This window comes from Phytophthora infestans, genomic scaffold (assembly GCF_000142945.1).
Source record: "Phytophthora infestans T30-4 supercont1.22 genomic scaffold, whole genome shotgun sequence".
NCBI classification, from domain to species: domain Eukaryota; phylum Oomycota; class Peronosporomycetes; order Peronosporales; family Peronosporaceae; genus Phytophthora; species Phytophthora infestans.
In genome coordinates, this window is record NW_003303737.1 from 1,241,170 (window position 1) to 1,256,282 (window position 15,113).

The following is a 15,113-nucleotide window of genomic DNA, read 5'->3' on the forward strand; positions in this document are numbered from 1 at the left end:
GTACAGTCGTCTACACAGCACATTATACATTATTTTGTCTCATACGGTAGGTCTATGTGTGTGGCTGAAAAGCAGCGGGAGTTGATGGGAAGAATACGGTTCATGTTTTGCACCGGTGCTCCTGCTGATTATGAGGTGCTGACCAAAAAAAATGCTGGTGTTTCTGGTATTTCCTCCCATTAGACCAGACGTCGAACGGCATTTGTTTTGCTGTTCGCGCCTGATTGCTTCAGCATGGTAACGCTGTATCATCAGCTCAAACGTCGCACACGATTCAAGCACACCAACGAACCCATTTCACGCAGATCCAAGACTCGCCATAAAGCTCTGACGCTTTTTTTCGTCAGAAATCAGTACATGCTGCTTCTGCTGCTCATCCAGAACACGTCTTGTGTTCTGAATGTGCTCGACCATCTACCCGCCTCCATCTAGGCCCAGCACTAACACTGCATTGACATTGTAAGCCATGCGCAAGTGCCGCTGCTAGCGACTGGTCAAGTAGGTAAACCCCAGAAGCCAATTTCTCACTCAGTGCTGCGAGAATGATGGTCGAAGCCATCTTCTTCATCCAGCAGTCGTGCAACAAAGTTGTTGATACCGCAGCAAATATCGTCCCGGCAGTGATGGCGTCCCCGACGCCGATGCCATTACCAGCTCCTGCTGCCTCTGCAGCTTCCCGCTCGAGCATGAGAACTTGGATGGTGGGTATGGGCAACTGAATTGCATCCCATAGCCCCTTGATCTCAAAGAGCAGCTTCACCTGGGCACCCCACGCTGGGAGCCCGGTTCCGCTGAGCTGCTTCAGCTTTGTCGCAAAAGTCGAAGCCTTCGTCGTAGACTTCATAACCTGCTGGAAAGGTGTTGTAGAGAAAGCTGGCACCGAAGAGAGCGGAGTGGAGTAGGTGAAGTGTTGCCCAGAAGAAAGTTGGAAAGTGATCGATGTAGGGCTTAGCTAAAAACTAAAAACAGAAACTAGCTGCACGCTCTTACATGTATCCAAGACGAATAGCCTTGGTGCCCCTACTCTTCTTTGCCCGTTGATGACTTGAGGCTGATGTCTGAATAGTGTGATCTTCAACATCCTGTGTCGGCTGAACGTTTGTCGGTTTGTGATGTCTTAGTCGTCACTGTGGCCAGCTCTGTGTTCGTCACTGGTTTTTGCGAATCTAACACGCCTTGCCTACCCCCCCCCCTCCTTTCGAGTGCAGCGCAGCAAGTGAAGAGAGGGGTGGGCCCGCAGCTATAAGTCTGGAGACGGAGTGCAAACGCGCCAGCTCCCTTTACTCCAATTTAACCGCGTACACGTAAAGAAGTCGATGCTATGCTACCTCAGCCTGCCAAAATGATGAATGCCTTCTGGTATTTAACTCGCTTACAAGAGCAAATGTGTTTTTATGAAAAATGGCGTCTGAGAATCTTCTTCTTTGCAGTTAAAACACTCACTGAAAATTAAGAGCATTTGCAACATTTCAGCCCCATATATTAGGAGTGCTATTTAACAAAACGTTTTTCAATATTAATTGTTAAAATAGCTGTTCAACATTCGAAAAAAAAACGAAACGCTCCATAGTAAATTTTTTTCTTGACATGGTAAATACGCTCCTTTCAGGAAGACCAGTCGAACAATTTATTCATTGGAAAGACGAGGAGGTTGGAATTGCACTGCTGTTGTGGAGCGTCTGGCGGCGCCTGTGCGGGACCACTGAAACACTTGCACGTCACTTTTTAGTAATGAAGGCGTTTTTATCGGGTTACAATCAAACTTGGGGCCATGCGTAGTCGCTGTGAAAAGGCGCAAGGTGAAATTAGCAGTGCGAAGTGATACTGTAATAGAGTTTGTACACGCTGGCGTCCTGAACTTTCCGCACGACCGCAATTTTTCATACGTCCGTTCGTGAAGCCACTATACACACAGGCTGTTTTGTGCAAGAGAATTGATCACAAACAATACTCCCCCCGAAATCAGCAACTGCTGCTTTACAAATCCCAAGTCATGAGAGCCTTTTCTGGCAACCGCAACACAAAAAAATCAGGTATTATAACACAAGCAAGATTTTTTACACCCACACAAACCACGATGGACTTCATTTCGGGTTTCGCCTTGAGAGTGAGATATCCTCGTTTTGCACAAAGAGGGCAAACCTTCGTCGATCGAACAGGTTTAAGATGTGGCGTCGCTTCGGTGTGTTGTGCTTTCTCGTGGGAGCTCCTCTGAGCTCGGCCTCCAGTGCTGCCCACCTCACCATGATGGTGTCTAAGGAGTCCACCGATTCGGCTACCACCACCGCCTCCTCCGGCTCCTCGACGACCGCTGGAACGGTAACAGCTGCCGACACTGAGGGATCTTCGTCCTCCACTGGTACCGTTGGCAGCACGACGACAAACTCGTCGTCTAGCAGCGGTGGTTGGCACATGACAACCGTCACCTCGGTGCAAGCTCGTGTGCAGGGTGACGCCCCTGTTTGGAACGAGGAAGCGCAGCTGTGGTTGTCTAAGTACGGCGATACCACGGAGGCTGCCTACATGAACAATCTGGACACGGTCAACACTGCGTCAGTCGAGGGAGCGCTAATGTTCGTGCAGGCCGAGGGTATCAACGTCAATGAGCAGTCGGTCAAGTGCCAGCGCAAGAACAACATGCAGTATGTGGTCTTTTACGAGATCACGATCGTGCAGCCGACGTACGGTATCAAATACTACGAGAGCCACACGCCTCCGGAGTATGGCGAGTTCGTGGCCATGGACGGCGCCAAGTGCACGGACGAGGGCAGTGATCTGTCAGAGGACTGCAAGGTTTACTATGGTCTAGATGGGGAAATGGACATTGGTCCGATGGTGGGCAGTAACCTGCAGACGTCGGACCCGCGTGCTCCGTACCCTGGCAACTACTGGTTCTCGTACCCGAACTCGTGCGCACAAGAGCTGCGTGAAGACAAGACGGACGAGTGCCGTGCCGAGTACCCGGGTGGTCTCTGCGCTGTGGGCGTTAAGCCTGACGGTGACAACTGCACCTTCAGCTACAAGATCTTGGGCTACCTGAACATTGATGACCTGGTCGGTATTACCGAGTTGGGCTACAGTAACTACACGGAGTTTTGCGAGGACGGCGGTGTGGAATTCAAGGCTTCAAACACCGGCAGTGGCTTCGAAGTTGAAGAGAGCATTGACTTCTGGCTGAACCCTGGCGACGAGGATGCCAACTCGAATCGTACGTCCATCATGGTGGAGATGTACAACGAGCTCGCCAGCAACGGCACTAGTGCCAACATGGAGGCCCTTCCGACAATCGAGAAACTAACCTCGGCAAACCCAAAGTGCTACGAGAATAGTGAGGCCTGTGCTACCTCCCAGCACGGCTGCAACCGTACGCTTTACTCTCAGATCTGCACTGTGTGCTCGTCTGATGCTGATGGATGTGAGGCCGCTCCGTCTTCATTCTCTTTCCCGAAGCTTACGCTGCCGTCGAACAGCTCATCGGACGGCTCGTCGGACTCGGACTCGACGACTACCGGCTCGTCGGGCAGCCCCGTGACGGCTTCGTTTGCGTCGGTGCTCGTGGGTGTTGTTGCTGTCGTCGCCAGCAGCCTGCTTTAAGGTTAACGTCGACTGCCCTGTATGACATGATGGAGAACTCATGAAGCCTACTGCTGTCTAAGCGAATACTGTAACCAGTACCGAGTAAACCAGATCAACACGTAGAGGGCTCTCATCTGTATAGCCCACCGCTTGTGTGCGTGTATTTTTTCTTCTAGAAAACTGCCGATCTAAGCAGTCACACTGAATCAGTGTTTGCATCACATACTGTACACTACGTGGTATTATTTGGTATACTACTTGTATTAACTTGCTCTTTCGTTTTTTTCTTTCTTCCTAACGCATTTTAAACGTTTTTCAGCTTACTTGAAGTAGCCGAATACTGCACTCTGGAACTTAGGTCCAGGACAGGCACCTTCATGCTGTCACAAGTGAGAAAAGAACAAGGCGTCAGCTACACTCCAAATATATCCCTGTAGATTGTGTAGTGTCTCGTACTTGTAGTGCCATCAATACATGTATTAATTGTAGTCACGAGTCCTACTGCGGCATAGAGATTCTCTATGTCTATTAGAGAAACCGTGAGTGTGTTGAACGAGGAAACTTTGCACGACAGGCGTGTTTGCTACCGCAGCCATAATATGAGCGACCGTGAGTATGTTGAACGAGGAAATTTGGACGACAGGCGTGTTTGCTACCGTATTAATAGCCATAATATGAGCGCTTCCGTGCATATAAAAAACAGACATGGTGACATGCTGACTTGTTCGACTGAGGAAAGCTTAGCACTATCCATGCGCGCACAACAACGCGCGCGAGTGATCGACGTCCCGCCTCAAAGCATCGACCACTTCGATGGCACAACAAGCACCACCGCTGAAACAGCGATTAAAACGCTGCTTTCGAAGAAAAATCCTAGTGGCACTATTTTTCCAGTACATTGTTCTTCATCTCTATAATCTTTTCCTCCGACAATCGGAGCATCTGTGAATCAGATGGCAAAAATAAAACCCGCACTTAATTTATGCAGCAAATCTTATGCAAGTGGACCTCAAGCAATTGCCACTCTCCATTCCGCTTTGTCCCCGTTAAGACATCGGTCTACTGTACATTGTCCAAGATGTGGCGTCGCTTCGGTCTGTTGTGCTTCCTCCTGGGCGCGCCCCTGAGTACTGCTGCCAGTGCCGCGCGCCTGCAAATGATGGTTTCCAAGGAGACGAATTCGGGATCGGGGGCCAATCAAGCCACCATTACGGCTGCGTCCACCGCCTCCTCTGACGCCAACGGTGGCTGGCACATGAAGCCCGTCACCTCGATCCAGGCCCGTGTGCAGGGTGACGCCCCCGTCTGGAGCGAGGAGGCGCAGATGTGGTTATCGAAGTTCGGTGATACCACGGAGGCTGCCTACGTGAACAATCTGGACACGGTCAACACTGCGTCAGTCGAGGGAGCGCTGATGTTCGTGCAGGCCGAAGGTATCAACGTCAATGAGCAGTCGGTCAAGTGCCAGCGCAAGAACAACATGCAGTATGTGGTCTTTTACGAGATCACGATCGTGCAGCCGACGTACGGTATCAAATACTACGAGAGCCACACGCCTCCGGAGTATGGCGAGTTCGTGGCCATGGACGGCGCCAAGTGCACGGACGAGGGCAGCGATCTTCCGGAGGCCTGCAAGGTTTACTATGGTCTGGATGGGGAGATGGACATTGGTCCGATGGTGGGCAGCAACCTGCAGACGTCGGACCCGCGTGCTCCGTACCCTGGCAACTACTGGTTCTCATTCCCGAACTCGTGCGCTCAGGAGCTGCGTGCCGATAAGACGGACGAGTGCCGTGCCGAGTACCCGGGCGGGCTTTGTCCTATGGGCGTCCAGCCTGACGGTGACAGCTGTACGTTCAGCTACAAGATCTTGGGCTACCTGAACATTGACGACCTGGTCGGAATCACGGAGATGGGCTACAGCACCTACAAGGAGTTCTGCGAGGACGGCGGTGTGGAATTCAAGGCTTCAAACACTGGCAGTGGCTTCGAGGTGGACGAATCGATCGACTTCTGGAAGAAACCTGGAGATGAAGAGGCTAACGCAAAACGTACCAAGAAAATGGTGGAAATGTACAACGAGCTGGCCAGCAATGGCACTAGTGCCAACATGTCGCCTCTTCCTTCTATTGACACCCTGACGTCTGCCAACCCCAAGTGCGAAGAGAATAGCCCCAAGTGCGCAAGTGCTTCGAACGGCTGTGCGCGCTCTCTGTACTCTCAGATTTGCATGGTCTGTTCGTCGAGCGACAACTGCGAGGTCGCCTCCTCGGCGTTCCCCGACCTGACGCTTCCTTCCAACTCGTCCTCTTCCTCGTCGGAGGACGGCTCCTCAGACAGCTCAACTGATGCCGGCGACTCGAGTACTGACTCGAAAACGGGCAGCGCCAATGCGCTGTCGGACGACAGCAACAGCAAGACGAGCAGCAGCCGCAGCAGCAGCAGCAGCAGCAGCAGTGCCGCCTCCACAACGAAGGTGTCGGCTGTTGCGGCTTTTGCGGCTCTTGTCGTCAGCAGTCTGCTGTAAGGTTACATGTACGCTAAACATCTCCGTGTCCATAGCGAAGCGCAAAACCAGGGTTTTATCCAATACAACTGACACATGAGCAAGTATTATTAAATTATTTTTATTAATATTGTGTTTTGCAGATATTTTTACCTCTTTTTTTGAGCGATATACATGTAACAAGAACTATTGTCAATTCCGTTCAAATTTGCCGAAGGTGTGCGTGGCGGCCATCGGGCGATAAGGCAACAAGAAGCTATGATTGGTCCACAATAAGAAAACAACGCTGATTATTGGCCTAAATATATCCAATAAGGCGCTGGCTGCATGTTGAAGTGCTGCGTTCACAGCGTAGTGTGCGAACACCATGGAGGAAGCTGCTACACGGCAGCACGCCCACGCCAACACTGTGTACCATTGTCTCTATGCTTACTACAAGCTTGATTATTCCAAAAAGCATCTTGCGCACATCTTCAACAAGTCAGAGCGCACAATCCGTAACTGGATTAAGGTGTACGAAACTACGGGGGTATTTCAGCGAGTGAACACAGTCACGAGGAGACAATACACACAACAGCAGCGTCAATGGCTGTTTAGTTACTACCAGGAACATCCTCTTGCGTATCTCGACGAAGCCCAAGATGCTTTCAAGAGGACTCATTCTGTTGACATCTCAAAAACATCAGTCTGGAGAATAATACACGCGAATGGCCTCACCTGGAAGGTGTTGGAGCGACGCGCGATGCACATCAAGGAACGTGACGTGTTTCGCTTCGTGGAGGAGCTAAGCCACGTAGACTGAAGCCACCAAAACATTGTTTTCCTGGACGAGGTCAGCTTCGATAACAGAGGCATGATACGCAAGCGAGGTTACGCTATTCGTGGGAAGAAGGTTGCTATTCGCGGTGACTTTGAGCGAAAGCCACGGGTCTCAATCCTGGCATTTATTGGTGTTAATGGGGTTCTAGACTACTTCAGCACGGAGGGCACATTTGACCGAGTGTAGTTCACAAAATGCTGTCAAGATTTCGTACATTGCCCAAGTGGACCGGTTCGTCAATACCCTGCTCAAAACTCAGTCTGGATCTTGGATGGCGCTACTATTCACAGGCACCCAGAGGTTGTGCACTACCTTCGCAGTGTTGGTGTTGTGCCCATTTTCCTTCCGGCTTATTGCCCTTATTTCAATCCGATAGAGTTCCTGTTTGGCTACGTGAAGCGCTAATTCCAGCGACACTACCTCGAAACTAGTGGGCGTGATCTTATGCCTTTTGTCGTCCAGACATTTCGCCGGTTCCGACGATACAATCTCAGCAAGGTATTTCAGCAATGTGGATGGAATATTCAAGGTTACTTTGATCCTGTTGGGCCTCTTTCGATTGAAAAGCGAACGCAACCAGAACTCAACACAATGACGACCAGAAATGATGACTTGGAGTTTACTGCGCTTGACGAGGAATCGTAAACTTAACTAGTCAAAGTACGATACGTTTTAGCTGTCACACTTGAGAGATAATGGAAAACTTGCTTGACTATGGTAATTCTTACTCGGCGTGCTCTGTGTCTTCGATGTTCTCAATCAGGGGCATCGGGTCGATGATCGTGCTTGGAGACGGAGGCACGAGATTGCGAATAATGCCTTCAATGATAGCTTCACGTGCTACCAATCGCTGTTCTTGATCGTCAAGGTAACGTCCAGCAGATTCAAGGTAGCGACGGAGCTGCTGACAGTCGCCGATAGAGGCTCTCACACAGTCTAGAGCCACACTGGAAGATTGCGCAACTCCATTTAAATGCTCCTCAAAGCGTGACTCCGCTGGATCGAGAAGGTTTGTAAGGTAGCTTGGCGGTGGGTTGGCAATATTAGCATTCCAAGTCGAGCGATTTAGATTTCGTGTCTCGTGGTTCGCCCACATACGCCAGACAACCGACGATGCCTGAAAAGTATTTCCCCACTTCTGTCGAAGCGCCTCAACCACTTCTCGCAGGAAACTTTCTGCTGTTGCACCTGCACGATCCGTCTCCTCTGGTGGGACGCACGCCTTCATAAAGTCATCTCGGTCTTTAGCAGTTGCAATGGCCATACCGTACTCGTAGACCATGAGAGTCACAGTAGTTCCTTTATTTGCAACGAGCCATTGGTTCCATACTTGTGCTGACTTTGTAGAGTCGACAATGCGTTTTTTTACCTTGAACTGCAGCAACTTTGCCCACTCCGAGAATTGAGGATTCTCCACGCTCTAGATACCATCGGTCTTGACGGCTTGCTTCTTTATGTTAGGAGAAAACGTCTCCCAAACAGCCTCCATAATGCTGTCAAAAGAACGTCCAGTAAACACTTCATCACGTTGTACCTCGCCGGCCGTGTCCCGCTGGTTAATTGATGTCTTTATAATGGGCCGAAGAAGTAGTTGGAAAAGACCACCAGGAGCTTCATTAGCCGCTTCATGAACTGATACAATTTCTACTGCCTCCATGGGTCTGACCGCAGCCGCAGCATCGCGTTCAGGAGCGGATAGAGTCGCACTGGCTTCAACATGACCGACAGAAGCAATCTCTGGAGCAGCAAGTGTCGCGCATAAACCAGTAGAAGCTGTATCAATGCGCTCTGAAGTTGATGTATTCTCCAACGTTCCACGAGAAGCAGCAGCAACAAACTCGGAGGGAGACACATCGGTCCTGAACTCAGCAGGAGCGAGTGTTGAGGCAGGTAGAGTTGTCCGGGTGCCCGCTCGACGCGCTGGAGGACGCCCTTCTTCGCTTGGTGAGCGATCCAGATGACAGAGAGAGGATCCGTCTCGTGGTGAGTGGCTGGACACAATGTACGGCGATGTGCGTGCATGGCCACGCCGGAGCGGGGATCGTAGTGGTGTCGACGCCATGCTTCAGTGCGGGCCCTCGAGTGAGAGTGATTGTTGGTGCAACCAAAGGTTCATTCTATAATCCAGGTTTACACGATTTGTCGGGCGTGTGGCCGGGGGGTGTCTCTTACACGCGCGCGGAAATTTCGAAAAGAACGCACAATACATGTAAACCGTTTTCTACTTAATTTAATTACTTCTACAACACTCCACTATTGTAGTAGTAGTACTACGTAGTATTAGACTAAATCAAATCTAGTAGTAATTCCTCTTTGATTTTACTTGTTGGACCCGTGCCGTTAACGCCGTCGATTTTTACCATGGGTGAAATCGTGGCCCCTCTGTAGGTCGCAGCATCCCAACAAAGAACGGCAAACCGAGTCGGTAATTTTCGCGCGAAATGCTTATCGATTAAGACCTGTACTGTCTAATCACCTGTTATATTCTCATATCAGTTCATCTCTCTTTTGATTGATTTTCAAGACATTTTGAATTTACGTTTTGCCATCTTGAACAATGAATTTGATATTTTGAAGGCTAAAAGGTGATTTTAGGCTCAGAGTTATCACCATGTGCGACAAATTTCGACACACTTGGCGTGATCGGCGTTGGCCCAGCCGAGCTGTCTCCTGGAATTGATCATTATAGCTGATAAAAGGTAGTTAGTGCGCTGAACGCATTCCTCAGCTCGAACGTTGACTAAAACAACAAATGCATAGATGATGTGGCGAGCTCTACGTGCTCTTCACGACCAAGGAATGAAATATCGTAGCACGTCCGTGGAAGGACAAGGTAATAGTGCCACTCTTGTTGCCAAGCGACGCCAGGGATTGACAGTAAATCGACGGAGTAGTACATGTGTAGATTGTATCAGAACAATATAAGTACTTTTACTGTTGCAAATATTACTTGTCCTATTTTTCATTTTCACCTTCACAATAAGAAACATGAAAGCCACATGCTGCGACATAGTACTATAAATACTACCGATATCTTGGAAAACGTTCTAGCACTTCAGCGATACCATCTCCAAACATAGCACACAATAGAATCACTGCTGTTGATCAGCGCGTTTGCCACTACAAGAACGAAGCGGGAATAATGTTTGAGCACGTCAAGTGCTTCGACTGGCGCGCAATTAACGTGCAGGCGATTTCTCATCACGTAAGATATAATGTTCTAGTGGCCAGCTGCTTTGTGCACGAGTTCCTACAAGTAGGGTGTATGGGTATTATCCATCCATGACAGCTACCAACAACACCATCTGCAACTTGTTGAGCTCTCGACAAGCTCTGTGGTTAGCTTTTGATTTATTTCATTTAGTTTACTCATTCCTCATTTTGCTTAATACACCTCAAGTTCTCCGATAACTCCGGGTCCAATATTATAAGTGGTAGCACTGGTTCAACCAGTGCTACCACTTATAAGCAACCAGTGGTTGGTCCACCACAACCTCGTCGTGTCTCGTCGAATCGTCTGATCATGGAAGAACAAAATCCGGTCATAAGTCTCCTGGAGGGCCTTACTCAGGCTATCCATGAGCTCTCTCATACCGTCGCTACTCAAAACAACGAATTTCGCTCGTCTGTGGTAGAGCAACTTCAACACCAGCAATCGAGTCGAGAATCTCGCGTCAAAGGCGCATCCATGCCGACATTCCACGGCAAACCACACGAAAGTGTGGACTAATTTCTTTTCGAAGCCAAGGTATTCATGAACGGCAAAAACGTTGACTACAGACACCCCGGTAGCCAGGCTCGTGTGGTGTCCATGCTGGCCCGTAATCTCCGGGGAGGAGCGGCTTCTTCGTACCATAGGCGTATCATGATCGACAATGAGCCAATCAGTTCAATTGACGAGTTTGAGGTGGCACTTCGTGAAGAATTTATTTCCCCCGATCAGCAAGCACCGCTTACGAGCTGTCCTACGAGCCTGTAAGCAGACGACTGATGTGGAAAAGTACGTGTCGCACGTTCGGAAAATTATTCCTCAAGTCCGTAATATGTCTGCCCTAGACAAGGTAGACCACTTCAGTACCGGAACCGATGGACATTTCCTACTAGACCGACCTTGGAGCAGTGTCGCCGCCAAGGTTTGTGTTTTCACTGCCGTAAACCTGATCATCGCATTGCTGAATGTCCAAAAAAGTGTCAGGGAAACGACGGCGCTCAACGGATGTAGACGGAGTGTCCGTTGAGCCATGCGAATTAGAATCTCCAAGCGTAAGTGCTGAAGGCGAAGCTCCAGTGACTACGGTGGCTCCAGTGGTGTCCGATATGGAGAGGTTACCTGTTGAGCGAAGTGTGATTGATACATGCGTTAGTGCAATGGAGTTCTGCTGGATAATGTTAAAGTAGAAGGAAACAATCTACTATTTTGTGGATGCACTCGTGCAGGGCCAGCGGCTTAAAATGCTGATCGACTCTGGAGCTACACACAGTATTGTGCGTCGTGATCTCTTGGCGGCACCAGCTGGTACTCAATACGAAAACATTCAGGCTCGCGACTTTGAAGGAAGACTGTCTACAACGACCTTAAGAAAAATTTCTGTGGATACGGAGGTGGAGAAACGGTTCTGTCCAGTTGAGCTGGTGGAGTGGCCTTTAAGACAGGACTTTGACGGAATACTTGGGCAAACTGAGCTTCGTCGAGAAAACCCTGATATTGACTGGTCGGCTGATATTCTCTCGTGGCGGTCCGCACCTCGTCGAAGTTTGCCTCGAGAATGGAAACCACCGCCGCTTCCGGAACTGGAGATTGGGTATGTGGATGCCGAGGAATTCCTACGTAACCTAACGGCCGGCATGTATGCGGAGGTATTTCACCTCGATGTTTTGACGGAAGCGTTAGCTAAGAAGCAGGACGTGGAAGTGCAACGACTGGTCAAGGCGTTTGCTGACTATTTACTGGAAGAGCTAGCAGAGGGACTTCCACCTGAACGTGATATCGAACACGCGGCCAAGCTGCGACAGGGTGCGGTGCCCTCTTCACGGCCTTCTTTCGGCATGCCCATGTCGAGAAAGACGCACTTGTGTTATTCGTGGACAAGATCATAAAGAAGAAGTGGATAGAGCGTAGTTCCTCTCTGTGGGTCTCCAACATCTTTGCTGTGCCCAAACGGGATCCAGTGACAGGCGAACTACCCTCAAACGTACAGTGGGTATAATACGAGGTGGAGATCCATAGAAACCTGTGCGCTGGGTTGTTGACTACCGCTACGTGAACTTGGCCTCAGACATTCCTCGCATTCATATTCCCCGGATTGACGAGATCTTTGACCGACTGACGGGAGCGCACTGTTCACATTAATTGATTTAGCATCCGGCTACCACCAAATGAGAATGGCGTTTGCCTCGCGACTGTACACCGCATTTCGAGCAGGTTCAGAGATCTTCCAATGGTGTGTCGCTCCCATGGGCCTGGCAGGCATGTCGGGCACATGGTCGCGTTTGATGCGTCGGATATTCAAAACCAAAGAGCTCTCCGCGTTCGTGGTCGTCTACCTAGACGATATATGTGTCTTCTCGAAGACACGAGCGGAGCACTTGATGCACTTGCGTCGTGTATTTGATGTTTTGAGGAGCTACGCAAGGCCCAGCAAATGTCATTTCGCGCAAGACAAGATTCGGTTCCTTGGACACATCGTTAGTGGAGCAGGCGTTCGCGTCGACCCTGACAAAACGGCAGCTATCGCAGACTGGGAGCGCCCAAAGAATGTGAAGGACTTGCAGCGATTCCTTGGACGGGCTGGCGCTTTGTGCGTAATTACGCTGCCCTCTTGCTTCCCCTCTCCGAGTTGTTGAAGAGCACAAATGGATGGAAGTGGGCCTGTGATCAGGAAAATGCATTCACCGCCATTAAGAAGATGCTCATCTCCGCCCCAATTTTGCGTTTACCCGACATTTCGTTGCTATTTCAAGTGACAACGAATCTCTCAATGACGTGTTTCGGAGGAGGACTCAGTCAACAAGTGATGGCTTTGATCATCCCATCGGTTTCTACCAGGGGTTCGCAAATGGTTATGGACTATTGATGGGGAGGGCCAAATCCCAGATCCATCCATTATGGGCACATAGTCCATAATGGAGATACCCCATAATCCTTGATATGCACTATATACTCAACAGAAAGTGTGGTGGAGAGGCACCATCGACAATCACCAATCGATCACATTTTCAATGCACTGTAATCGGTAGGTCATATGTGATATTGTTACGTTGTTGCCAATGAATGGAAGACACTAAACGCAATTGGAGATAGAGCTTTGCACCTTTCACTTGTGCTTTGAATTGACTACTATGGAATTCGTCCCATTTTCGCGATTCCATACATAATGGCCATACCATTGGTTTTTAGGTACTTCTCTGTCCCACTAATTTATAGGGATTTCGGTTTTTTTAAGGTAGCACTACCAACACGAGCTTGATAAACGTCTTAGTACCCTTATTCGAAAGCTTGAGTCAGCGTGCTATTTGCTATATATTTTGTGGCTTCATAATAGAGACCAGCAAGTAAATAACGCCATGTCGCGAAGTATTCACTAATCGCCGAGAAATTTGCTCCGGTGTCCAGCAGGATCTTGGCCTTCGGTCGTTCACTGCCCCCAATACGAGAGCTCTCATTCTAACCCGGCGATCAAACGTCTGCGCTGACCACCATCCCAGCCGTTCTCCTGAAAGCAGCTTCATGATTCTGGTACGGTGCACAGCCTGGTCTGACTGCCGAGCTACACTTGCAATCGCTCGGTAGTTATCGTCTAGCTCACCGAGCTCACGCTCAATTCCGTCGATTTCACACATTCAATTGCCACCCCCGCTTCGTCCCTCGGGCCGTCCTGCTTCGCCTACGAAGGCAAACAAGAAGTTCGCCCCAACTGCAGGCTCAGCTGACTGTAACAGCCCGGCATATTCCAACCCAGTCCGTGTTGGCCGGCCGCCGAGCTTAAATCACTCGGCGTGTAAAGATTTTGCAGGTCTTCTGGCACGTGTGACTTGTCGACAGAGTTCTTCACGAACGCAGCCAGCTTCTCATATTGACGAAACAGCTCGCACTGGCCGACTTCATGGACTTGTCTGCAGAACTCGCAGCGCCGCCGACAGTAGTGGGCCGAGTGCCCCGTTCTTCCGCAAGCTACACAAGGTCCACGCTGGGAGTTGTCGCGTGATCCATCTCCACGGCTCGACTGTTCTCGTTGGTTGTATGGTCGTGGAGGTCGACTCGCCGAGTTCACCCAACTTCTATTCGAGCCATTCTGATCTCCCGCCGAGTTCTCCCCGTGGTCCGTGGTATTCCCCTTGTCATTGGCAGCGCCAGCGTCTATGTAGTCGTCGTCTTCCGCTGAGTCGTAGCGTCCGAACTGGTCCTGATCATCTTATTCGGCTTCGGAGTTGTATGGACGCGGCGGGTTCTGATCGAGGAGGTCTTCCCCGTCAGAGTCTGCGTCAACGAAGGTGACTCGGCGGTCGCGGTTGTCTTCTTTGCGACTACGCTTCTCATCTCGACGTCCATCTCGGCGTTCATCTCGGCGGCTTGGGTCTTTCCGCCTATCAACTCGGCCTCGTGCAATCACAAGTCGATCGCGTTGCTACTTGCGCTTTTCACCGAGGATCCGACAATTGATTATCTGCTCCATCTTACTACTATCTTCCAACTGCAAGGGGTACATCAAATCCATTACATCGTCATCTCCACAATGCAGCAGGAAGTGCTCGACATGGTCAGCTGCGTCGGCGCCACCTTTCTCGTACTGGATCTTGGCTGTCCGAGCATACCCATTGAGTCGGATCAAGAAGTCACAGATTAGCTCGTTGACTTTACGTCTCGCCGAGTAGTAGCGAGTGTGGGCGGATTGGTCAAAGTGTGAGCAATAATAATCCAGGAGCGCCTCGCCGAGTAGTTTCCAGTGCCGCTGAGTCTTCTTCGGCAGTTGCCTATACCAACTCTTCGCCGCGCGTCCCAAGCATAGCGAGAGGGGTTCGCACCAGACACTTTGGGGCATCCTTGTGCTCTTCATCTCGTAGATGAAACGCTTGAGCCACTGGAGCGATGCGTCAGAACGGTAGCCATTCCTTCGAACTCAGCGGTTTTGTCGAGTGAGGCGTGGGTTCGGACGTCTAGGTATCTTCTTCTGCCGCGTCGAAGCTCAAGTGTCGGATGTAGTCATTCACGGT

At 50.2% G+C, this 15,113-nt stretch overlaps 3 protein-coding genes across 3 annotated transcripts; 2 read left to right on the top strand and 1 right to left on the bottom strand.

Moving 5' to 3' along the window:
* Positions 1 to 2,166: 2,166 nt before the first annotated feature.
* PITG_11689 (putative GPI-anchored serine-rich hypothetical protein) lies at positions 2,167 to 3,594 on the top strand (the record flags this gene model as incomplete). Its single annotated transcript, XM_002901173.1, has 1 exon — positions 2,167 to 3,594. The coding sequence occupies one exon, from the start codon at positions 2,167 to 2,169 to the stop codon at positions 3,592 to 3,594; it is 1,428 nt and encodes a 475-aa protein (XP_002901219.1).
* Positions 3,595 to 4,328: 734 nt separating this feature from the next.
* Positions 4,329 to 6,192, top strand: PITG_11690 (uncharacterized protein; the record flags this gene model as incomplete). Its single annotated transcript, XM_002901174.1, has 2 exons — positions 4,329 to 4,469; positions 4,565 to 6,192. The coding sequence occupies 2 exons, from the start codon at positions 4,329 to 4,331 to the stop codon at positions 6,101 to 6,103; spliced, it is 1,680 nt and encodes a 559-aa protein (XP_002901220.1).
* A 1,434-nt stretch (positions 6,193 to 7,626) lies between these two features.
* PITG_11691 (uncharacterized protein) lies at positions 7,627 to 8,964 on the bottom strand (the record flags this gene model as incomplete). Its single annotated transcript, XM_002901175.1, has 2 exons — positions 7,627 to 8,322; positions 8,437 to 8,964. The coding sequence occupies 2 exons, from the start codon at positions 8,962 to 8,964 to the stop codon at positions 7,627 to 7,629; spliced, it is 1,224 nt and encodes a 407-aa protein (XP_002901221.1).
* Positions 8,965 to 15,113: the final 6,149 nt, after the last annotated feature.